General features: G+C 42.9%; 1 protein-coding gene across 6 annotated transcripts in view; it reads left to right on the top strand.

The window, feature by feature from the left end:
* The first annotated feature begins 311 nt into the window (after positions 1-311).
* ZNF827 (zinc finger protein 827) overlaps positions 312-26,691 on the top strand; it is a 112,951-nt gene continuing 86,571 nt past the window's right edge. For 2 of the 6 annotated variants that reach the window (XM_053403245.1, XM_053403244.1), the window contains exon 1: positions 312-924. In XM_053403245.1, coding sequence (XP_053259220.1) covers positions 882-924 — 43 coding nt within the window. In that variant the 5' untranslated portion in view covers positions 312-881. Of the gene's footprint in view, positions 925-15,501; positions 15,716-26,691 lie in introns of those variants that run through there. The other 4 variants (XM_053403240.1, XM_053403243.1, XM_053403242.1 and 1 more) reach the window with 4 other exon arrangements.

Genomic DNA, 26,691 nt, shown 5'->3' on the forward strand with positions numbered 1-26,691 from the left:
AAGGTCATCTCAACCTACCCATAAAAAACCACTCTCAATCGCGCCAACTTGACCTTTAGTATTAATTTTAAGAACACCCTGTTTTATTTTAACAATCAACGCGGCTAATGTGGAGAACTCCAAACTTCCCCTGCCCACCCCCCTCCGTCTTTGAGAGGAAAATGGGGCTGCATCCTGCTGGGGCTGCCCCCTTTGCCTGCCTTTGTCCCCCCTTGAACCTCGCTGCGAGGAGCGCTCGCGATTCGGTGTGTGCGTAAAGTACAGCCTAGGAGCCTGGGGGCACCTTCCTCTTTGCTCTGCCTTGTGTGCGTGTGTGTGTGCGTGTGTGTCTCGTCTCCTCTCTCTGCCTCTCTGCCTCTCTCTCCTTCTCCAGCCTGTGTGTGAGCTGTGAGCACTGCTGCCGCCGCCGCTGCCCTTTGATCCCTGCATTAGTGTTAGTTAGGGGCTTGGAGACACACAGGGAGCAGCCATAGACACCGCCGCACCAGCCCTCATTATTGACACCGCATATGAGCACACACTCTCCCTCGCCCATTAGATCCATTTCTATTGAAGAATATTGCGACCGGGGACAAGCCAGGTGCACGACCGGGGGAGGGGAGGGGAGGGGGGGAGAGAAGAAGAGAGAGAGAGAAAAGGTGGGGGAGGAAGGGCAAGAAAAAGGGGAGAGAGGCGAGGCGGGGGGGCTCTTCTCCTTGGCTCCAGGAAAAGCAGCTTCTCAACCCCCCCACCCCCATTGCCCAGGAGAAGAAAACCAGCCCTTGCTGGGCAGCCACCCTTTGCCCCTGCTTTGTGCCTGCCTCTGCCCCACTTTTGGGCTTTTAAAAAAATATATTTGATCCCCCATTAAACCAAGGAGGAGAATGTGAAAAGGGGGGAAAATGCCCAGGAGGAAGCAGGAGCAACCCAAGCGCCTCTCTTCACGTAAGTGCTCCTTTTTTCTCTCTCCCTCCCCCCCCATTTCCCCCTTCTCTCCTTCTCTCCCTCGCCCCCTCTCTCTTTCTCTCTCCCCCCACCCCACCCCCCGGTCTCTGCCTGCCTCCTTCCCCTCCGCAGCCTCCTCCGTTGTTTTGTGCATTAGTTTAGGGTTACAGAGGTGAAACTGACAAAGACACAGCCTGGGTTATTCCTCTTTTAGGTCTGAGCTAAGGCAGCCATGTTGGTGATGAACAGCCTTGTGCCCTTTTAATTTTTTTCCTCTTTCCCCCTCCATGTGTGCGCGCGTGTGTATGTGTGTGTGCGAGGGAGAGAGCGAGCCGGAGAGAGCGAGTGTGTGTGTGTCTCCCCTCTCCCTCCCTCCCCTCTCTTTCTTCGCTCTATTCGTCCTCTCTTCCCTCCCCTTTCTTGTGATTGTGCATTTGTGTGTGAATGGATTTCTCTCTTTATGGCTGGGGTGTGTATGTGTGTTTGTGTGTTGGGGGGGGGAGGAAGAGGCTTCTTTTTATTATTATTATTATTACTGTTATTCTTATTGGGGTGGGGAGTTGCACAATTGGAAACGAAAGCGGTTCGCTGGCGCCTTGCGCGGAATCAATCGCGAGGTCCGTCTCCGGCTAAAGGTTGCGGCTGGGCTCGCCGGCCCCGGAGCCGGGGAGGAGGAGGCGAAGAGCGGCGGGGGAGGGCGAGGGAGGGAGGGAGCGGCGCGGGTGGCGGCGTGGGGGGGGGGACACACAGCGAGAGAGACACACACGAGAGAATCCGGGGCTGCTGCTTCGCTGCCGCCGAGGAGAAGCGAGCATGATATTGGGGGGTGGGGGACGGCACGGGAGGCAGATCGTGGCATGCGAGGTCCCTGCAGAGCGGCGGCGGCAAGCGAGCTCGGGGCTTCTCGCGGCTGCAATAAAATGCAGGGTCAGATGGAGCCTGGGCGAGTCGGAGGCTTCAGCGCCGCCGCTGCCCCAGACCAGAGCAGCAGAGCGCAGGAAGGACTCGAAAAAGTGCCCTCCTCCTCCTCCCACAGCCTGCAGGCAATGCACACACCACACATTGACACAGCCGCTCACCCCGCGCTCTCCCTCCTTTCCCACCCCGCTTCTTCCTCTTCCACCTCCAACCCGCCGCTTCCCCCACCCCCGATTTTTCCTCCTCCTCCTCAATTCTTTGCAAAGCAGTTAACTTTTTCTTCTGGTTCCCTGTGGTAGCAAGAAGCGATCGGGCACTCTTGGAAGGAGGAGGAAATAAAAGTGTTTTGTGTGTGGGGACACACACAAATAATATGTCTTTTAAAAAAAGAGCCCTCGCGTTGGCTTGGTGTGTCTAAAGAAAGGAGGAAGGAAGGGGGCGGCGTGGGTGGATTTAGGGGTCATTTTCCTCCGCTCTGCCTCCGGCACTTCTGCTCGCCGCCTGCTCGCCCGGCCCCTCCCTGGCTCTGCCCCCGGGTTCAGTGTCGGCGGGGCTGAACTGCTTATGTGTCAAAGCCATGGTCGGTCACCTGAAGTTCACTAGGGAGGGAGGGAGAGGGAGAGAGGGCTAAGGTTGTCGCGGATGGCGTGTGTGCCCTGCGCGTGTTTTTGTGTGCGGGGGGGGGGGCTCCCGGCCGCCTTTCCTCTCGCCTCAGACAAAAGAGCACGATCGATTACTTCCCTCTCTCCACAGATACATAATTTTCCGATAGTTTATCAGGGGAAGGGTCTTGGAGAGAGGACTGACCTCCCCCTCCCACTTTTCTTCCCGCCCTCTCATCCTTTCTCTCTGCCTTCTTCCCTCCCCTCCCCTCCCAAGCACACACTAGCAGCCTGCCACGCATGAACCGTAGCAGAGGTGGGGACACCAATGGCACCGGAGGGATCGCGCGCACCAACGTTGCTCCTTTCTCTTGCCGCGCAAAGCCGAGGGAGAAGGGCGCCCTATTGGGCCCCTCCCGGCACTGTTCTAAGCAACCCCCCCCCCCCCCGCATACCGTCTAATCGCCCTCACGTTAGTGGATTCGGTTTTGGAATATTGAGGTTTCCCTATCCTAAAAAGCTAGTTCAGAGAGGTTGCACAATTGAGTTTCCTGAATGTCTAAAGGGGCTACAATTGCGTCCACTGCTACTCCTTTTCTTTGGGTCACTTGCTTCAAAAAAAGGGGGGAGCGGTGGGGTGGGGGCAAGGTCAGTAACCTTTCAGTTTTAAATTATCTATTTTCATATGTATAAATCTCGGAGGGCTTCTGATTGAAAGTTCGCCCAGCCCTAAAATACAATAAAGTGCAATATAAGAGCAAATGGGCATTTTCAAAGCACGCAGAGAGTTTTGTGGAGGCTTCTTTTAAAAAAAAAAAACCAACGGAAGAGCCTGTTGTGTATGTGTGCATTGAAAGTCTGAACTGAGAGTTTTGGGAAGCGTGTTGTCTATGCGGTTGAAGACAGCTATGCAAGCAGCTGCAGACTGCCCCGCTAGTGACCTTGACCTAGACCTGGTGCTGCTGCCCTTTCTGTCTGTTTCTCTAGGGCAGAGATGAAATTCTGTCTCCATTTTAGCTCGCTAGGGAAGAATCTCCCTTGCTGCTTGTGTGGCTATACTTGGGTTGGCTTGGTGTGTCTCTCTTCCCCTCTCCCCTCCAAATGACTGCAAGTTTTATTACCCATTCGCTGTAGCTGTTTGTAGGGGAAGTTAGTGTTTATTATATTACAAGGTGCTGTGGCCTGTCAGGGAAGAGGGCTGTGAAAATTCCAGCTTTTAAAATGTGGTGCCCTATTTCTTAAGCGTTGGTGCTTAGTTTTAAAGTATTTTTAGGATTTTCTGATGTGTATGGCTTGGAGGGGAAGGGTGTGTGTGTACCACTACACCACTGTAAATGGAGGGTGCTTTAGGCCTTGTGTGTACTTTTGATCAAAGAAAAGCAAACCTGCTATTAAAGACTATGAGACGTTTGACACCAAGCATTTGTGATGCTGTTTGTGTCCGGTGGAGACTACAAGGGTACAAGGCATTGTATCACCTCTAAGAGAACGTAATCCTTCTGTAGTTCAGTATGAAAAGTGCAGGGCATTATAGTGTTAGGATGATAAGGTGTCAACATTAATTCTGTCCCTCCTCCCTTCCATGCAGCTATACAGGAAAGTCCTTACATGTTCTCTTATTAATTCTTAATAACATGTTAATGGAGTATACAGCAGCACACACCACATCTTGTAGCACTGTCATACTAGAATTGGTTCACTGTGTAAGCAAGGTCTTTTTTCTGAAGAGAGCCTTGTATATTTTGGCATTCTTTCATAACAAGTAACAGCCTTGCTGTAAGAAAACAGGGTGCTAATGTAGTAGCTACGCATGTCCTGAGCTTGTTATGAAGGCCACAATCCTAAACTTGCTTACCTAAAAGTAAGCCTCAGTAAACTTGGCAGGACTTGCTTCTGAGTAAATATGTCTGGGATTGGGCTGCACCTCCCAATTTGCCCATGTGCTTCTATATGATTACTTTTAAGTTCAACCCTGAGCACTTCACTGTGATAATTATATGACTTTACTCACAAGTAGTTTTATAACAGTCCCTCCTTTTCTACTGTTCCACTGTTTGGGTTTTTGTTAGCTTCTTAGTCACCTTATTCTTCTTGAGTGTTTTACCTCAGAAAAGTTGTGATACCTCAGAGCAATAAAAATAGTATTGTCTACTTTACTGATTGTGGTTGCCACCTGCAAATGCAAAGTTAATTTCAGCAGGCCCATTTGCTTGTTGGGAACTTGGGGGAAAACAGGGATATAGAATCTGATTTTTAACTACATTCATTGAGAGAAAAGTTATATACAGGATAAACTTGACAGTTATGATAGTTAAAATAATCTAATTATAGGAAAAGAGGAGACTGTAGTATGTAAAAAGGGACTTAATAACAAGAATATAATTACTGTAGAAATAGCTTCAAGAATGTGGTAAAGGCCGCAGGACCCAAAGACCCAGTTAGGTTTGTGTAAGCACTTTCCTATGTACATCAGGGCTATCCCGAGAACAGGTGAGGTGCAGTGGTTGGAGTGTTGAACTAGGATCATGGAGACCTAGGTTCAAATCCCCACACTGCCAAGAGATCTACTATCATACTGGTGCAAACAGTTGTGGCCTCCCCCAAAGAATCCTGGGAATTGTAGTTTGTTAAAGGTGCTGAGAGAAGACCCCTTTCCTCTCACAGTGCTACAATTCTCAGAGTGGTCTGACAGCCGATACCTCTACTGTGAGGGGAATAGGGGCCTCATCACAACTCTCAGCGCTCATAACAAACGACAGTACCCAGGATTCTTTGTGGGAAGCCACAACTGTTTAAAGTGGTGTGATAGTGCTTTAAATGCAGAGTGCAAATGGGGCCTGATGGCCTCATCACTTCCTCCCTTTTACCTACCTCACAGAGTTATTGTGAAAGAAAAATAGGGCTGGTGGTAGAGAACAATGCTCCTTATGGGAAAGAAAAGATATCAAGGCCAGAGAGCATCTTGGCTGTGAGTCCTGGAAGACCTGCTCCCTGCCTTGCTGGCCCTTTCCCAGCGGGCCTGGGAGGGTGGGGCCCTGACTGACTCCAGCTACAAAAGCTGACGCTGTGGAACAGATTCTGGCTTGTTTTCAGCCAGAACTCACCACAGCTCAGTTCTGGAAACTCTCAGGTGGGCACCATTGTTGTGGTAAGAGAACAAGGAAGGCGTTTGTGGTGAGTTCCGGCACCTCTTTTTCTAGAAAAAAAGCACTGGGTTGAGGTATAGTTTTGAGGTTTTTGTTGCTGTTGTTGATGCTGTTTATTTTTTTGTACCTTTATTTTTTGATCTTTCAATTTATGTGGAAATTGTTTCATTTGGTTGTGTATGTTTTGTTCATTGTTTGTGACTACTATTGTTATGTTTGTAATTATGTTGTACATGTTGTAAGCTTGCTGGAAAGGCGTGGGCATGGCCAGGATTTATGTTAGGCAGGCAGGCTTTTGTTAGGGGAGGCCGAACCTCAGTTAGTGAAGTATTATTATTTTTATTGATGGGGGGAGCTGCCCCCCCCCCGCTACCTCCATGGCAGCATACAAATAAAATTATGGCTATATATATATATATATATATATATATATATATATAGTTATGGTGCTGATTGGTAGTAACTGAGGGGGTGGGGAGCCAATTTCAGAAGCCTCAAAAGTTCCTCAGCCCATAATAGTCACCTGCACCTCCAACTTTGATCAATACACAGCAGTGGTACAGTTAAGATTGTACATGTTGCCATGCCTGTCATTTATTAGGGGAGTTCACCGTTCAGTTCTACAAAATCTCGATAGTATTTTAATTCTGTCTTCTACATTCTTTTAAAGTAATAAGACAATTGATAGTGCTATTTTTTTGGGGGGGGGGAATTTCACCAACATACCAGAACATTACGCCTATGTGTCATTTAAAAAAAAAAAAGAACTCTGTTCACATGCTCTTTTTTAACCACTGTTGGTTTCTAAATATAAATTTACATCTTAAAAGTGTCCAAAAATGGAAAAAATGTTTTTAGAAAATAATAGTTGACATTTATAGTGTGCTTTGTATATAGCACAATAACCATTACAATAACCTTGTAAGGTAGGTCAGTATCATTATCCCTGTATTGAAGATGAGGCAGGTGCTGAGGTTCAGAGACAAACATTATCCAAAGATCAGATAGTTAGGTAATAACGGGTAAAATTTGAAACGGCCTTCCTGCTTTACAACTATGCTACACTTGTTTTGGAAAAATTCCCGAGTTGTTGCTTGGGATCATTGCTTTATCAGCTGATCCGCCTTAGAGAAGTTTTGTACTGTAGTATTTTGTCAGAAATCCTTATGAGAACGTTTGTATGCTTTTTTGTGTTTCTAGAAGATGCACCACAAGAGGTAGATAGGGAATTGAAATAATAATAGAAAGTCCTTTCTTATTCTTTTCTTGCCCTACTTTGTTGGAAAATCTGTTTGATATTATACCAGGATCTCAAGCTAGGAATGGGCCCCAATGGGCACCCAAAATATGGGGAGCCAGTAGTAGAAGAGAATATAAATAATTTTGCATACTTTATCAGTAATAGGTCTATCAACTGCCAAGTCTCCATTCCTCCCCCCCCCCAAGCAGGTTGTTCCCATGGAATGGTTGAAAGGGAACAAAGGGGTCACAGGTGCCTGATTTCTAAGGACCAATTTGCCCTAGTTGGAGATGAAGTGGTACAGGTGTACATAGGATCCATATAGAGACATATGACTTGTTGTGTGAGTGATAGAAATAATATGTGGGAGTATATACATAGATGCTAGGCAGGAAGATAATAAATAGTGAAGAGGAAAAATGAAGTAAATAAGCATGCTCAATTAAATTTTTAGGCTGAATACCTTGGAAGGTCTAATAAAATTAGGAGATGGCATTTTCAGAAAGTTTGAAAATCACATCCCCAAACATATAATGTATGCACGCTCCTGGATGAGCACTCTAAGCTCTAGATTGGAAGCCAGAAGTTCCATGTTTGTACTCTCATACCTGCCACAAATGATAGTGGAAATGCAAATAGGGAAACCCACAAATCACTTGAGTAGGCAAGTAGGGTTCATTTCATGAAAGCAGGAAATCTTAAAAGGGATTTGATGATCACAGCCTGCATTGTTAGAGTGCCAACCGAGGCGCTTTTCAAATATCTCTAGTTCAGACCACTCAAATCCTATTTTCTAAGTCAAAGGTAGCAATCTTACACCAACCTGTTAGTGAAGAAGACCTACTGTAGTCAGTGGAGTCTCAGACTTTCGTATACAATTTTGAAAAGACTTTTGTATACAGTTGGGCCATGCCACTATTGTAAAAACCCTGCAGGATCTGACCAAAGAGCCACGGAGCCCAACATTCTCTTCCCACAGGGAGTAACCAGATGCGTATGGGAAGCCTGTTGGCAGGACATGAGCTCAGTAGTCCTCTCCCTCTTTCTCTCAGACTCTTCTTATGTTCTATATTGATTGTGTATCTAGAGCAGGCATGCGAAACCTGTGGCTCTCCAGATGTATACTTGCTGTTATCCCTGACCATAAGAAATGCTGGTTGGGGCTGATGGAAGTTGAAACACAACAACTTATGGAGGACCACAGGTTCCTTACCCCTGCTTTAGAATATAATGCTAATTCTTATGTATACACTTGCCTATTATTTTATTTAGCTGTATTACCATTTCCTTATGTTGAACTGCAGCATGTGATATAAGAACACTGGGCAGCATATTAAATGTGTGTTCCCAAGAGTACGTGGAAGATGTTTGGGGGAATGGAGATGGAGACTAGAAAAAGTACATAGTTTTGATGGAATGGCAGCTAGGCAGAGAGTAAAAACCTACTCAGAAGAAGGAAGGAAAATTGTAAGGAGGTTTTTATTACGGTAATGACTTCAACAATAGGACACTCAGTTTAAGGATGCAATACTATGAATACTTAATTAGGAGTAAGTTTCATTGGTTTATGGGACTTAACGCTGAATAAACCTACATCATGCTGCAAAAACGATAGAATGGAAATTCTGAAATATTGTCATAATGAATCTAGTCAGTGTCCACACAGAGTGCATCATATACAGCGGTACCTCAGGTTACATACACTTCACGTTACAGACTCCGCTAACTCTGAAATATTACCTCGGATTAAGAACTTTGCTTCAGGATGAGAACAGAAATCATGCTCCGGCGGCAGCGGGAGGCCCCATTAGCTAAAGTGGTGCTTCAGGTTAAGAACGGACCTCTGGAATGAAATAAGTTTCAGGTTAAGAATGGACCTCTGGAACGAATTAAGTACTTAACCCGAGGTACCACTATATTTGTAATTTACCACAGCAGGACATGGGTGCTACCAGGTCAAATTCACAAAATCCATTTATCTGACATTTCAGGGGATTTGGGGATGATGAATTGGTCTTGTGATCCATGTTGAGATTACAGTTACCATGTCCTTAGGAACACTAGAAAAATTAGGCCAAAGCAGCAAATGCTACATTATTCTCTCACCATGACTCAGAACATTCAGAAGGCTAGTTCGTGAAACCAAAATCTTGCCCCACCCTCCCATCAGTTTAGGGACTTCATAATATAAAAAGATGATCTTAACCATGTGGCCTCAATCTTAGCCAAAGGAGGAGCCTGGCCACATGGGGGTTATGTACTGTGCATTTAATTGTTCAGTTGTTCAGCTGTGGACAAGGTCACCACAGGTGTAACAAGATGAAATAGAGTATAATGTGAAATTATTGCCTTAGGGACAAACCATTTGCAATTGAGTCCTAAGTCAAGAAGGCAACTCTTTGGTGTTTTATGTGTGGAAATTCCAAGGCTTAATCTCCAGTTGGGAAAGGAGCTCAGGTAGCAGTGCTGAAAAAGACCTTGATCTAAGACCATGGAGAGCTCAGAGTAGATAGTACTTAGTTTGATAGGCCATTTTTTCTGCCTCAGAATAGGAATCTCATGTTCCTTTTTGATATTCATATCTTTGTGGTAGTAACCATACTGAAGGTGTCAGTTTGTGTTCTGATGGCTCAATAATTAAAAGAACAAGTTTTGAGATTGAAGATCTTACTTTGTTTCTCAACCATTAACTCACAGGCTAACCTTTGACAAGCCATGATATTTCTGTGTTAGTCCCCATCAGTAAATTTGGAACTGTTTGTTTACTTAATAAATGTATAAACTGCTTTTCAGGTAAAAAACTCTTCACAATGCAGTGTACAGGTATAAAAATCATCACCACCAAATACTGCTTACATGTTAAAAACTTTTAAAACATCCAAAATTCAAAATACTTAAAATCTGTAAAAGCCACCACAAAAACTGAAAGAGACCAGCATAGAATTCAACACGTATCATAAAGCAGCCATATCATTTTTGCAGCCTAGCTGTGTGTTAAGAATATAGAGAAAATTATAATAATTGAATCTAATACAAAGGCAAATTGAGTAGCTGCAAGTCATAAACAATCCTAAAATTATTTGGGTCCCAGGTTTCATTACATGCATATGCTTATGGCACCAGGATTCAGTACTGTACTTTCAATTCTTTCTGAGCTACCTTACAGGAGCCTTGTTAAGATAATACATACAAGTCTTTGGAGTGATAAATGAAAGTACTTTACAAATACTTGGTAGGAGCATTGAAAAAAGAATACTACAAGTGCTCTTTCAATACCACTGTGGATATTTGGTCATTCAGTGCAGGCTTTATATGCACTTGGTGAAGTGGCTGTGTTCAGACTTTGGTTAAAACGTTGTATACGTTTTGGGGTAGGGATGATAAAACTTGTGGCGTATATATTTTATGTAAACTGCTTAGAGATTTTTCATGACCTCTCTCTCTCTCTGAGTGGTTCAGAGGTAGGGTAAGCATATGAGTGCTGTATGAATGGTATCCTTTACTACTGCAAAGGGTTTATCGCTCTTGTATAATTATTTGTAACCATTATAATTACTGTAGGATATCGAGAACATGTACCGGTAAGTGAAATTAGGGAGCTCACAAAGCAAACCTGTAGCAAGACTACCCCCTGTAATCGACAATAGTCAAAGGAGGGAAACAAATATATCAATCCAAAGGAATATGTGTAATTATTTTTAAAAGCATATAATTAGTATAAAGAGTCAGTACCCTAGCGTGTCTCACTAATATATATAAAATTGTTATATAGAAGATTGAGCACAAGAAATAAACTGGGGTTCCGAAAAATAAAGGGCTTCTAATGTACTTGAAACATTTTCCTGTTTTGATTAATGGTGCGTACAAAGCCCCAGCAGTGAGGCAACAATGCTGTACAAACACTATATCATCAATTAGAGATGAAATTTCAGAAATAATTAGATGATAGATTTATGGTGTTGCCCATGATGGAATTGCTGCGGAACTGAGGCCTTCTAGATCTGTTGGGATCCCTGTCACAAGTCCCAAACCTTCCTTGATATCTTAGTCTGCATCACACACACACACACACACACACACACACACACACACACACACACAAGGCTTGTGTACACGGCGTGATAATATCATTATACCATGTTGTTGCAGGAGGCTGCTGGGCATAAACATTACAACCTACAATGACAAAGCCTTTGGGGAACCCCTGGATTCTTGTACATCATCCCAGAAACCAGGAGGGAATTGAGCTTGCATTTTTGACACTTTTCTTTTTGGATTAATGCATACTGCATACTATTGAAATATAACACAAGTGGGGCCTGCAGCCCACCCCCTTTAGGGTACACCTTTATATTGGTGCAGGAAGAGGAGTTTTTGACGATTTTAAAATTTTTTTTATTGAGCTAGATCTTCAAGATAGCCTGCAAAAGAGAACCATAAAACAGATCAAAACAGTTCAAGTTTTTTACTTGCACTCCAGTATGACCCCTACAGGCTGTTAATGGGCTTGAGCAAACCAATCCCCTCCTCTCCCTAACCCCTTCTTAGGTAGTTTTGATTTCTTTTAAAAACGGGTTTCTTCCTTGTAATTTACAAACTTCTGTACTTCTGTTTGCCTAGAGACTCCCCCCCGAAGCACGTAGAAACCACTACCTCCTTTTTGGGAAGCCCCATCTTTCTTTCAAACAAATTTGCTTATTGGGAATTTCCTAAAGACTCCTTATGTCAGCTGAGTCTTCATCTACAACCACAAAGTTACTTTCATTTGCCCCAAGTTTAGCTTGTGCCAGTTCTTAATAGTTCTGAGAACCTTGCTGAGAGGTATGAAGGTGTACAAGGGGAATGTCTGTATGTTATTTTCACTGTTTAACTGTTGTAGTAAGTCATGATACAGTTAATTTCTGATAAGAAGATGCATGCAGAGAAAATTGTTAGTCTAAGTGTGATTGAGTTAATAATTCCATTACTATCGCAGTCATTGAATGAGTTTGGTGAATTTCTCTCCTCCCCCCTTTTAGTGCAAACAGTGGATGTTGTGCGTTAAATTACCTAAAACTATTGACCCTTATTTTCTCAACCCTCGACTTCCTTTTGATTATTGTGGCTACATAAATAAAGTACTTTGAGGTAGCTCAAACCCATATCTTCCACTCTTCTCTTGTTAGAAATTATATGTCTGTCCAAAGCCATATAGTCATTTCTGATTAACAAGGGCTTGGTAATGTAAAATGCCCATTGATTTCAAATACACACCCATTTTCCTTTGAATGGCGTTTGGGATATGGTAGAGATGCAAATTGAGGTAAAGTTCAAGTACTGACTCTATAAACAACCCCAATAAGAGGAACAACTGTGTCCAGGGAAACAGAACAGAATGTATTCTTTCAATGAATGACAAAATCATCACCAATTTGTAAATGTAGTTCCCTCCCTGGCATGTCAAAGGCAGGAGTGGGAGAAGGGATTAAGAACAGATATAAAACAGAAGGGTTAGGAAGAGCTGGTCAGTTCGGAATAAACTATTAGTAATTTTCTGTAATTGAATCAAAACAGATCCCAGAACTAGATAATGAGAGCATGACCTACAAATGAGGACTTTTTGGAAGGCAAAAGGGCTTGTAGCATAAGGCTTTGTAAAGCCATGTGATGTCAAACTCTTCACTTACTTTGTAAATAATGATGCTGGGTCTGGTTTCCAGTGTGACCACTTTCTGTTGCGTGGTTTGTTGAGCAAGATACTGTAAATCAAGTGCTGTAGCTGTAATTTATTTTTTTTAAAGGAAAAAGATTGTACAGTATAGACAGTATATAAGAAAATAGTGCACGCACACAGATTTCAAACATTGCATGATGCGTGACAGTTGGGCATTTTCTCTCTCTGAAATATAGATTTGTATTTTCATCCTCGGATTGTGAATTATATTTTAATGATGCCAGTGGGGAAACATCCATAGCTCAATACTAGAGTACATGCAACCGGGGTGCCAACTTGAATAAAATTTTGTGGGGAGGCAGGTAAGCCCTGCCCCGCATAATCAATGACAGGATGCAGTACACACACACCATTTTAATGTTTTATTGGGGGTGGGCAAAGGAACCTCGGCTCCTAGGAGTTGGTTCCTATGCATGCATACACGTGTAAAAGGTCCAAACTACAGGGCAGCTCCAGGTCGGGCTGGGAAAATTTTCCAGTCTCAAATCTTGGCGAGCTTCTGCCGGTTGGACCAAAGTTCTGACTTGGGCCACATTCACAGCCATACATTTAAAGCAGTATGATACCATTTTGAAAGGTCATGACTTGACCCAAAGAATTCTGGGAGTTGTAGTTTAAGGGTGTTGAAGGAGACCCCAGTCCCCTCCCTGAGCTACAATTGCATGTTCCTTGTGAAGAGATATTGATTGTTAAACCACTCTGGGAATTATAGCTCTGGAAAAGGAGTTAGGGTCTCCTAACAATTCTCATCACCCATAATGAGCTACATCTCTTAGAATTCTTTGGAGGAAGCCATGACTGTTTATAAAGTGGTATCATAGTGCTTTGAATTTATTGTGTGAATATGGCCTTGGTATAAGACCAAGGTACCAAGGCCTTTTTATACCAAGGTATAAGACCTTGGTATAAGACCTTGGTATAAGACCTCTGTGTTCTCTATTTCAAAGTACTGCACACATTCAGAATCTAAATGGAATGGTTCTGTGCAGATGATACTGCTAGTCCGTAAAGATTTGAATTAAGTTTTGCTGCCTCATGACCATTTAAATATTGATATAAAACTTTTAGGCTTGGTTCTTTTAAAGAAAAATTGTGTAGTATATGATGCTGTTTTCCCATTCTTCATGTTGTTTGCCACAGATGGAGATAAAGAGGACAACCATCTAATTTTGCTAGGATCCTGTTGTCCAGCACTCTGAAGCCAGATATGGGCTTAGATTTATTTATAGGTTTTATAGAAGCTGCCCAATAACATTAATCTTGGTGGCTTGCAAACATAAAATAGTAGATGCAGTATTAAATTAGAATATCATAAAACAACAATCACAGCATAAAAGCAGAAGTAGACAGTTGAAACCAGACCTAGTAATGCTTCAAGTAGACCCAAGAAATCAATGGGCCAAAAGTTATGTTTTATGGCTGTTCAATTTCAATAGGTTTACTCTGTCTGTCCAACTATGAATGAACCAGGTTTCACCATTTAAAATGAACATTTAAAAAATAATTATAATGAACACTCCCAGGAGCACTTTTTGTTCTGACGTCATAATACATGGATTTATATCGGAGCCAGGGTGGAGCCACAAGCTGCCATATTCAATGCAAATTTGGGATCAGTGTCTTCCAACCAAGGCTCCTTGCTGTACATTGGTACATCAGTAGTGTGTAGGTATAATCAGGGCTGGAAGCAGGTGCCAAAGGCCCTTCAGTGTTAGTTTGTTTCTGTACCTGTCCTGGTGGGTGCTGGCACTCACAGTGACATGTAGTTACGAAATAACTTGATTTCATGGATAACAGGGAAATTTGCAGCTACCTCCAGGGGGTGGCATACAATAATTTGGTTAAATGTGCAGCAGCCCAGGCTGCTGTGTATCCATCTAACAGCAGACTTGCCTTTTTTCAAGGGCCTTTCATACAGAGTCACTTTATCTAGCAACAATTTCCTTCTAAGAATCTTCTCCACCTCGTGAGTCCCCATTGGTGCTTCATCAGCCCTCTCAGACACACTCCTAGGCTGTTGTTCCTTTTCTGTTTCTGTCTGCCTCTTGCCGTCCCTTTTCCAGCAAGTCAACCCTTCTTAGGTCAGAGCTACAGGTGTTCCCAATGCTCCACAGTCCCATTACATTACATTACCCACCCTTTTGGGAGGTGGGGAGTCTAATTCTTACATCCAGCTAATCCAAACGATAGTCCTCAACTCAGCAGGGTGCTCTGTGCTCTTGCTGCAATTGTCTAGTTATATTTGTCTCGGGCCCCTAAAGAGTCCTGAACCAGTTGCTTATTCTCCTGCATTGATGGTGCTACTTCAGATGTAGCTGTATGCTCCCATCTATGGAACTCACTCCCTTGATTCATTGACTTTGCAAGGTATTGTGTCGTCTTCTGAATCTGTGCCATCTATAAAGTTTGTGCATGACTACAAGACATTGATGTCTTAACTTCTTTGCATCTCTGAGAACTGGTTTTGTCAGTGAGAAAAAATTATTTGGCCGGTACATTGATTTTGTGGCAAGCTGTTGACCTGTTGTTCTGCAGGATCAGGGCCCTGGTATGGTTTGAGTCCATTTTAGTATAGGACAAAGCTATGCCCACCTAGAACTGGCAATGGTTGACACTGCTAAACATTTGTGTATGAACCTCTGTATTTTTGCTGCAATGTAACAGTTAGATGTTTCCACTTTCTCTGGTTTTTGCCTCAGACACTCCCTCACTTGCTATGCATGTGCTCCTTTTGCCTCTGTGTGACTTTATGCTGATGGAGCTTCACTGCTGGGCTTACAGTGCTAAAAATATCAACTAATTCAGTAAATATGCGTAGGGTTTGTATATTTTACCGGTACATCTGCTCCATTCAACAATTCTATGGGGAAAGTAGTCTCATTTCCAAACATTACTATATATGGTATGTGGCACATGGATGACTGCACAATAGATCTGTAGGCCATCATGACATAGGGGAGCATTCTGTCCCAGTTCTGCACAAAAGATAACAAATAGCTGTCAGTGAGAGATTCAAGTGTTCCGGTAGCCCATCTGAATGGTAGGGCATGGTGCAGGTTTTTCTTATCTCAAGTACATTGCAGTTCTTGTGGAATACTCACGCTTAAAAATTTCACCCTTGATTAGTGAGACAGGAGTAAGGAGAACATGAACCGCGTTCACCTAGATTCAGGTAGGTAGCTGTGTTGGTCTGACGCAGTCGAAATACATAAAAAAAAATAAAAAATTGTCCAGTAGCACCTTAGAGACCAACTAAGTTTGTTCTGGGTATAAGCTTTCGTGTTCATGCACACTTCTTCAGATACACTGAAACAGAAGTCACCAGACCCTTCTATATAGTGGGAGGGTAGGGTGGGGTCTTCTCAGATTTTTGGCGTCTGCGCAGACATGGTTTTCGGCGTCTGCGCATGCGCAGACGCGATTTCTGGTGCCACGGAAGTGAGTCCCCACTCCGCGCTGCACCTGTTTAGCACAGTGAGTGAGGGCTCGCCGAGTGGATGGCTCGGTTCAGGGGTGGCTCGTGGGCCGTTTAAATGACCCTCATGGGCTACAGGTTGCCGACCCCTGCTCCAGAGGATTACCATAGTGGCAAACCAACAGCTCTACAAATACTTTAGAGAGTGTTTGAGCTTCTTGGTCAGGCAGAAAGTGTGTCTCTGCCCACTTAGACAATGATCTGCTAGCTCAGAATATTTATTGAGACTTGCTCTAGAGGACTACTTGCTTGTTTGATCACTGTCGGAGCTATGGCTATAACAGAAGTACAGTGGTACCTCAGGTTACAGACTCCGCTAACCCAGAAATAGTACCTCGGGTTAAGAACTTTGCTTCAGGATGAGAACACAAATGATGTGGCGGCAGTGGTAGGCCCCATTAACTAAAGTGGTACCTCAGGTTAAGAACAGTTTCAGGTTAAGAACAGACCTCCAGAACGAATTAAGTTCTTAACCCAAGGTATCACTGTAGTTTCGTGATTACAAGGATTGCATGTATTTTATGATTTCACCCCATCCTTAACAGTTGTGGATCATCCAGGCTAGTAGAGTTTGTTTGTGGGAGTCCTGTCTTCCCATCCAGAGCAGCCATATCCTGGAAGAGGAAAACACCTACCTCAGCTCCCAGCCTCTGTTCCCCTTGTCTCAACTCCCACCATGTCATCCTTCTGTTCTCCTCCTTTGTCTGACTCAGCTTGCCACTGCATACCTGAGCCCAGCAGTGCTTAAGGAGTCAGTCATGACACTAGATACAAGACTTGGACTTCTTTGAAGGTGGGAGTTCTAGCAAGATTCCTGCTTCATTTTCAGCAGTGGTTCCTTCTAGTGTCAGAGTTATGATTAAATTATCAACATGTTATCTCTCAGCCTCAGAGTTCTTGTTGGGATTATCAATGCCTGACAGAGCATCAGAATTTGTGTGTTGTTTTCCTGGGTGATGTGCAATCTGGTACTGGAACTGGAACAGAGCCAGGTGCTCAAGCCAGCACAGCAACTGTCCCTGTGGCCCGTAGAAGTTATGAAGCCATCAAAGTGAATTGCGAACTGCCCTTAGCAGGCATTATTTTACCAAGAGGAAACGAAAATGCTTAGTAAATATCACTACAACTAGCAGGTCTTTCTTTGTAGTGAGGTAGTTCCTTTCCACTTTGATGGGCACCTTCCTAGCATATTATCAGCATCGTACTGTGCTAGTTGGACCACAGCAATACCTGACACTGGCGTCTGTATCCAGGATAAATGTTAGCTGGAGGTCTGGGTAAGCCAGAATTGGTGCAGACATGAGCTTTTGCTTTAACTCTAGGAACAATTCTTGGCTGGCTGTGGTCCCCTGGAACTTTTGCCCCTTGTCTGACAATTTGTGTAATGGCTGGGCAACAATGCCAAAGTTAGCAATAAATCTTCTATAGTATGCAAGTAGATCAGCAAAACTCTGTTTCTCAGCAACTGAGTGTGATGTTGGCTGAGACTGGGTTGCTTCTAGTTGCTTTGTCAGAGTCCGTTCCTATTGCATCTTGGTCTAGGTGCTTCATCACAGAACAAATTATATTTTGCTGGTTTCACCTTTAAGTTAGCTTGACAAAGATTCTCTAGTATTGCTGTCATTTTCTGCAGATGTTCTTCAAAAGATATTCCAATGACAATTATGTCATCAAGGTAAACCAGACGATATGTGCCCTGTAGGTCTGCCAAGACATCTTCCATCAATCTTTGAAACATAACTGGAGCACTGCAGAGTCCAAAGGGCAAAGCATTAAATTGTGCTTCATGGTGAATGCTGTCTTGGGTCGGTCATTAGGATGTACCTCTGTTTGCCAGTCGCCATTGGCCAAATCCAGGGTAGAGAAGAAACAGGCACTTCCAAGCAGGTCTAGAGTGTGATCCAATCCAATAGAACACATCACAGCGGGTCAGAGTGCCACCCACAAATGCATGGAATATAATAATAACTTTGCTGGAGTCAGATCAAAATTCTGTCTGGTTCAGCACTTCACTGATTAGGTTGATAATGGTTTATTTGTGTGTTTTTAATTTATTAAATTGGTCAGTTGCTTTATCTTGCCCAGGGCAACCCAAAGCGACTTACAACCAAATAAACGCCACATCTATACATTAAAACCAGGAGGAAAGAAATGCATTAAAAACATCCCATTCCAGACCTTCCACAGGGCAATCATTGGGAGAGGATAGGCCTCTTTCACAGTAATATTGCTTAGCTGTTGAAAATCCATACATATATTTGAATTCTCCCATCTTTGTTCCTTACCAAGACTTCTCCTGCAGCTCGGGGACTTAATGGATGTTTCCTGGTTCCATCATCTGCTGCAGTTGCTGACTGAAATCTGCCTGATAATATACTCGTATCCTCTACTACCCCAGTCTCACAGGTCTTGTATCTCCTGCCTTGATCAGGCATTTGTCAACCCAGTACATCCCAGGTCATCATCCCTTTTGGAAAAACTATCACTGTAATCTTTCAACAGCTCCCCTCACTGCTTGCTATTGTTTTTATGACACACACTCTTATTTCAGCCTCAGCCCCTGCACAAAGTGTACTATGTGCTACCTGTCCTTTGTCTTCCTATGAGGGTTATCTTGGTGTTCCTGCCTTGGCGTGATAGCAGTGTCTGGCTGTACTGCCAATACCTCAAAGGCCTAATATTCATAAACCACCACGTCCATATGAAATGATCATGTCTTGATACACATTTGAGGCTCTTGTCACATTGGCCACTTGCACTGGGACTCAGACTAACTGATTCTTGGCTGTGGTTCACACAATCAGAATCTCATGTTGGCCTAGCAATATGGGGTCTGGCATGTTTTCCCTTCCTTCTCTGATGTTTTCTTTCATCCTAAGTATAACCAGTTCACTTCATGGGGACAGTGTCACTGTCTTCTCCACAGAAACTTTATCATCTCTGCTTTACCCTCATTGTTGTAGTGACAGACATTCTATCCTTTATAATGTAGAGGCCTTGTCTAAGGCATCATATTTTAAAGGAATCTGTCTCCACTAGGGCTTCCCAGATGTGTCTTCTGTGACTGAACTTCCACAAGGTAGACAACGTGTGCCCATGATGAGGGTACCTCTGATATTTCTATGATGCTGAGCTTGGTCTGGTTTAGAACTTGAATCGCCCCTGGAAAGGCTTCTGTTTCTGCCACCATCCTTTAGTTGTCCTTTTCCAGAATTGTGAATGTACAAGGATAGCTTGTGCTCCAGAAGCAATCAAAATATTACATGGAAGTCCATCCATTTTTGTAACAACGTAGTATTTTGGCCTGCTCTCACTGGCCTGTAAGATACATTGTGGGGGTACTGATTTCTAGGTGGGAGTTTAGCCCATAGTTCCCACCCTGGAAAGTTTCCTGGCATCTTTCAATTATGTTGCTGCGGGCACTCATGTTTAAAATGACTTATTCTGCCACAGTTCCAACATGGCTGCCACTGTAATTCTTTCCTGCTTATAGTGGCCCATGCTTTATCCTAGTGGCCTTGTCTCACTTGTTCTTTTTGAGACTGTGTGGTTCCCTTGCAGCTTTCAGTTCACTGATGTCACACAGCATTGCTGTCATGCCTACAAATAGTTCTTTGAGATTTGAGCCCTATGTCTTCCATGTACCTGAACAACATCTGTTTTGGTCTCACACACTTGTCTTGTTGGAGCTGTGCTGTTGTCAGCTGCTTCTGTGACTTGTTCTAACTTTGTATCTTCTTGTAACCCCTTTAGTTTCTTCTTAAGTAGAACTATTCTGAGTTCCTTCTCAGAACTATTAGCCACAATTTGATCTCAGGCCAGCAGGTTCCTCATGCTGCCATCTTAGCCAGGGTATATCCAAAACCTTGGACAGATTTCTTTTCCTCCACTTTCCTCTTACCAAAAACTATTCAATTCCACTCAGGTTCTGTTGTTCTGTCCAGTGATTGATATAAAGCATTCCTGACAGAAGTGTAGGTTCCCAGACCCCTTATGTTAGTCCTTCAAATATCTCCTGGGCTTTGCCTTGTAGTAGAAGGCCAAGGAAATAAAATTTGGTGGCATCGTTCCAGTTATTTATGTGTGCAGCTCATTCAAAGTGATTGATCCAGTTGGCCCAGCTTGGGCTATTTCCAGTATATGCCTCTGGCATCAGAATAGGTTGTTGCAACAGCTTGTCTCCATTGCCCTGTTCAGTTTCACCAGCAGAACTTTGGGGTATGTTCAGTTAGTAGTCCATTTCCACATATAATACTGTCCTTGCCCGGCTATATGTCTGAAATTGCATCATTATCACAACTGTAAGAAATTTACAAATCATTGGCAATAGGTACGGCCAGCATTGAAGGTGATTGCTGAAGCTATTTCATTGTTAGTAATCTCTGTACTAACCCTGGTGGGTGCCAGGGATCACAGTTGATTAAGTGGGTCATGTGAACAGAGAAACTTGCAGCCACATAGGGACCACGAGAATCATAGAACTGGAAGGGACCACAAGTGTCATCTCATCCAACTCCTTGCAACGTAGGAATCTTTTTGCTCAAACCCATGACCCTGAGATTAAGATTCTCATGCTCAACCAATTGGCAGATAAAAGAACTAAGTTACAAGTGCAACAGTCCAGACTTTTACATTTTATCAGTTCAGCAATAGGCCTGGAGCAGCGTCAGCACAATTTGATGCCTTCCTTCATTTCAAGGGCCTTTTTCACAGTCTATCAACTATCCAAGGGCTACTTTTCTTTCCAAACGGCCAGCATAAATCTCCGTCTTTGAGTCCATTGGTGCTTCACATGTCAGGCATGATGGGACTTGTTGTCCAACAATATCTGGAGGACCACATGTTTCCCATTCCTGCTTTAGAAGTTACATCCATAATGTTTTACTGTTATCTAGTTTAACTGCTCCATTTCTGTGGTATGTTAGGTTTGCTTCATCTAAGAGGGAGCAATTTATTATAGGCCTAAACAATCAAGAAGCACCTAAATAAACCTGTTTTGCTGCATGCCGTGGATTGAAAAAACCGGGATTATCAAAGCAGGTCCTACATATAATATTGGTTGATGGGCTGGATTCATGGGACACAAATCATGCAGATCTGATACAACACAAAATGTATACTTTTTCTAGGTAGGAAGCCTGGTTGGAATCTCATGATTCTTCAAAGACTAACATTTATTATGGCTAAATATATTCTATCTCTAGAAGGCCACAGAAACTAATGGATTCTTTCTGTTTTGCAATATACTGCAGAGAAATTGTATTGTGAAATAGGAGTTCCTCTATGTCAGTTTTTAGATACACTCTCAAAATCTCAATTTTCTCATGCCTTTCATGGTTTCAAAAAAGCGGGGGGAGGTTCAGGAAGGCCTCTTATTCAACCTCCATACGTTGATTATATGACCTTTGACTCTGTCATGGGTCATAAGCTGGGGCAGTGCCTTGAAAGGACATGTCTAAGAGTGAGCAATGCCTATTCCACATGGAGTGTTCTGTTTTAGTGCATTAGCCTAGAAGTACTAGTAGCTTCCTAATCCTCTCTTGTTTGACTCTGCTTGTTAACCCCAAGCAATCCTCTCAGGGGCTGAGAAAGCAGCTGTCTTTGGTGAAGAAAACACAGCCCAGCAAAACAAAAATCTCAAACCTTCCCTTTTGACTTTGTATCATCATACCTTTTGGGGAAGTATTGCTAATACAGTGAAATATAAGTTGTGATATGGCCATCAGAATTATTAAAAGGTAGATTTTGCTGACATTTATGGGAATAGGAGTATGCTTGCAAACTAAAGGCAGAAAGACAACTGGAAACCTTTTCCCTGAACCCCTGGGAACAGTGCCATATTTGAAGTACATCGAGTGAGCAGGAGAGAGAGATCTCACATATGCATTGTAAGTGGTCAATCAGGTGCGCAGTGCATACTAAATATAGCAGTGAACATTACAACTCACAAAACTAGGCACAAAGCAATTGAAAGCAACAATAAATCAGCTTTGTTAGATCTGCTGTGCCTGTGCTCTTATATCACCTGTTAATGTTTGAGTACTGCCCACACATAAGTGAAATCATATTTTTTTTCTGCCAGACCTCTGATGTAAGCACTGTAAACATCATTAAGAATTGTGAAACAGCTTGGACAAAAGTTTTGCCCTATCGTAAGTTTTTCTTCTCCTTATGACACCGTGGTTGTCGTTCACAGCTCTTGGAATGGAGTGAGGTATAAATTGAATGAATGAACAGCTAAGCATAAACTTTAAAACTTTTTTTTGTTTTTAGATATGTTCAGTAGTTTCATATAACATACTTAATTTCTTACTTTTTTTTACAATCAAAAGACCTGTCTATTTTGTCATTGATCAGGACTATCCATTTTAGGAAAGCAATTGAAAATAAAACTGCCAGGGTCATAATGCTATTATACCACTGCTTAGTCTCAACAAGAATATTGCTGATCTAGAAACAGGACAGAAAAGGGGGAGCAAGATTATCAGGGATCGCAGAAGGGAAAGATTACAATGTTTTGGAGCTTCTTAATTTGGGGGGGAGGGAGGTGAGTAAGGGGGGGACCAATGTTTATATAATTATGTATACATGGTGTGGGGAAAGTGAATAGAGAAGTTTCTCCCTCTCTCATAAAACTAGAATCAGGAAGCATCCAGTGAAGGCAGAAGGAAAGACTTCTTCACAAAGTGCATAGTTATGGAATTTGCTAGATGTAGTAATAGCACCAACTTAGATTAAAAAAGGATGAGACAAGTTCATAGTGGATCAGGCTATCAGTGACTGCTAGTCATGATGGTATAAAGGTATAAAGTCTATTTCCAAGTTCAGCAGCAGAATGCCTCTGAATACAAATGGTTGAGAAATAACATAAGGAGAAAGCTGTTGTCTTCGCATCCTGCTTTTGGCTTCCCAGAGACAACTAAGTTGGCCACTTTGTGGAAGAAGGCAGTGCTAATGGTCAACAATGATCAACACAATTTCACTGTTCTACATAGTTGTTTGATGATAAATCGTTTTCTCATTTTGTACTTTTCTGTTGTGAACTGCCTTGGGATCTTCGGATGAAGGGCGGTATACAAATTTAATAAATAATAATAACTTGGAACCCAGTGAAGATGCAGTACCAACACAGGTTCTCTGAACACAAGTACATTCAGCAATGAATAGGTTGCTATATGCTCATTCCTATGACCAGTTACTCAACATGACCTCTTCACAGAACTAATGTCTTCTACATCTGCTGCCATTACCTTGATGGTCCACAACCAAATCCTAACAGTTGTGAGCCACTGATTTGTAGTCCAGGATGGGTGAGTTAGTGATCCGCAGGCTCATGCATACCAGATGTGTGCCTGCAACAGACATTTTTTCCTAGCTGCTTCCTGTTTGGCATATCCTTTGCCAAAACCCAAAATCCACTTTTAAATTTCCTTGAGTTTAAAAATTGCCTTGTGGTTTGCTGTTAGCTGCAGAAAAGGAAATGTCCAGAAAGCTTTTAGTGTGGGTGTACCTTACCTCATTGGAACATGGCCAGAGGGCCTAGAACTGTGACCTAAATATTACTAATAATCCAAATTCTGCAATTTTGCAAAAAAATATATGCATAAGCCTAATCAATTATATTACAGTGGTACCTCGGGTTAAGTACTTAATTCGTTCCAGAGGGCCGTACTTAACCTGAAACTGTTCTTAACCTGAAGCACCACTTTAGCTAATGGGGCCTCCTGCTGCTGCCACGCCACCGGAGCACGATTTCTGTTCTCATCCTGAAGCAAAGTTCTTAACCTGAAGCACTATTTCTCCACTATTTAGTGGAGTCTGTAACCTGAAGCGTATGTAACCCGAGGTACCACTGTATTGTACTGCAGAGTGTATGTGAACAGCATTGCAGAATTTGAAAAGTATTCTTTCCCTTTGTTTCTGGGATTGAGGAAGTAACATTGAAACTCACAGAACAGTTTGGAGCAATTGGTGGGCAAAACAAGAGAGTCCAGGGCAGGGGGGTGGCTGAGGGCAGAAAAAAATGCAGAAGCGATATCCTGACTCCTAAAACTCCCTTTATTACTTCTGCCTTTATCTGATGTCTAAGCCTTTAATAGAAGCTGCCAACACTCCATATGTTTGTGTTTTTGAAAGTGATAGCTAGGGTACTTTAAATTGCTTTTACTGATGCCTGCAAGGAAACCATATTGGTTCCCCAGCTTCCAAAATGTGGACACCGTAGTATTCACAGGACTTGCAACAGAATGTTGCAGTTTAGAAGACTCTTGTTCAAGCCATGTCTTTTTCCAGAATTCCCCCATTCCTTTCCTTACCACCTACTGTAGTGTTCTCTTTCTTTGCCTTAAAAGTCAGTCTTGCATTATTTGGCCACTGAAGCCCTTTGTCATTTGGCAGTTTTGTTTTTTCTCTTTGATTTCCACTTCCCCCCAAAAAAGGTGTGTGTCTGCTCTTGCAAACCTTAGGATATCTCTGAGCCTACTGAGCCTCTTGTGCATGGAAAGGGCCATTTGGGTGACATAAGCATCTACACTCAGAGAATGAGCTCACTATTATTACATATGTAGGAATGTTAAAATCAATTCAGAGCCCCTTCCTGATTGCATTGACTTCTTGTGAGTGCTGGTTCTATCTTAGAGGCATGCTTTATAGTTTATCCTCATTTTAACAGAGCTTTCTATTCGATAGACCCATGAAAACAAGAGCTTCAGTATCCAAAGAAGCATGGTAAAACATTTTTATTTGTGCTGGCAAAACAACAAAAAGTGTGGGCTCCAGGAAGAGCAGTATTTACCCAAAGACAGGCAACCCAGTTATCCTTGGATTGCAGACCACAGCCAGACATTACAGGCTGAATACAAGCTGCTGCAAGGTGTGGCCCCTTTGCATTGCAGGAATCTTTTTGCTCACCATGGGGCTTGATTCCACAACCCTGCAATTGAGAGTCTCATGCTCTGTCACCTGAGCTATGGGGAGCCACAAATCATTACTCAGTACCTTTTGCCTCTTCTTTTCAAAACCAGTTCTAGTTTTATGCATTTCATAGTAAGTTGCATGGATTTTAGAGGCAATACAGTCTTAAGATAAAATAAGAATGATGTTGGCACAACATAATGGTGCCTAACTAGAGACCATAAACAACTGTTTAGTACATACTAGTGGTTTTTTTATGTTGATTTTTATTTTATTTTCCCCAGTGAAAAGTTTTGCCAGCTTCATGACAAAATGAAATTATTCTAAAACGCATCAAAAAAAATTTTAAAGAGAGGTATATTTCTTTTTGTGGAAGATCAATATTCTTTTAGTTCAAGTGGTCAGGTAATCAAACCTTGCAACACTGTGCTCCAGTTTCACTGCCCACCCATAAAACAGATATAAACTTTAAAGGATACATTCTTGGAGATAAAGCTAGAACATATGGATTCTAGCCATTTTCCCAAGAGGGGGAAAATATTTATTTTTCTTTGAAGTTGAGACTCATGTGATTCTAGATATGCCAAAGAGAACTCAAGCTGTTTTGTGGTATTTTCTGTCTCCTTGAGGACATACTGTAGTGGTATGTCCATTCCTATAAGTTGCCTGTACATAATTAGTGCTGATGAAGGCAAGGCCACACGCAACTCGGAGTATGATTCCATCCCTTAAGTTTTGTTGGCTGGGCATGGCAGCATTGCGCCTACACCAACTTGTGCTAATGGATCCCCTACATGAGCACAGCTAGCTCCCTCTTCCAACCTTCACCAAACATACTGAGTTAGGGAGTGAGAGTGTAGGATGTACAATGTCACATGCAGGGCTTTCCACTTCCCTTTATTCACACATTTCATGTGACCAACACGTGACTAGGGCTTTGCTCTGCAGTCGGCCATGACATACCACTAGAAGTATGTAACCCCATGAAGGGGCAGCATGGGTCTTATCAGAGGGCTTTCCTCATTCTGCACCCCACATCTAAAGAACTAGAAGCCTGAAAGTGGGTGCTTTGGTGATGTGGGCATGTGGGCTACTGTGAACAAAGGAACCGTTTTGTGCAATCAATGACTACTCAGCAGTTGGGGAAAACAGAGACACCACAAGATGATTTAAAGAAGAAAGTATTCAACAGGTGCCAAAGAGACAATAGAAGTAGTGCCTGACTGATATGCAACAGGAAGGACTTCTAAAAAGTAGGTGCTGCTGCCACAGATTCTGGCACAGCGTGGAAGAGACCTCCTGATAAGATGATATCTGGAGGATGATGCCCTTTCTTGCAGAGAGCAGTGATCAGTTGGTTATACAAGGGGTGAGATTTAGCAAATAACTGGGTGCTGGTGTAGCAATCCTGTTATCCAACAGGCTGTAGAGTTGCCACATGTCCTACTTTGCAGAGGACAGCCCTCTCTTTGAAGGAATACTCTGTTTGAAGGGCTGCCTGGTCTGTGTCCAGCTTAAAGATAATGAAACAGAAAAGGGGAGATCAGGAAGCTTGAAGTTGATCATCAACAGTTGGCAGCACTTTGCCACACATTCTTCCCTGCTATGGTGAAATGTACTGTTATTTCTATTTAGAGCATAGTCCTTTTAAATGTGAATTTCTGCATATTAAACAGCAGCTGCAAATTTTATGCACATCGGCTGCACCTTTTTTTGTCCTCTTCTTTGGCGATGCACATTGTCAAAAAATTAGAAATGCA

Source organism: Podarcis raffonei, chromosome 9, assembly GCF_027172205.1.
Source record: "Podarcis raffonei isolate rPodRaf1 chromosome 9, rPodRaf1.pri, whole genome shotgun sequence".
Classification (NCBI taxonomy): Eukaryota; Metazoa; Chordata; class Lepidosauria; order Squamata; family Lacertidae; genus Podarcis; species Podarcis raffonei.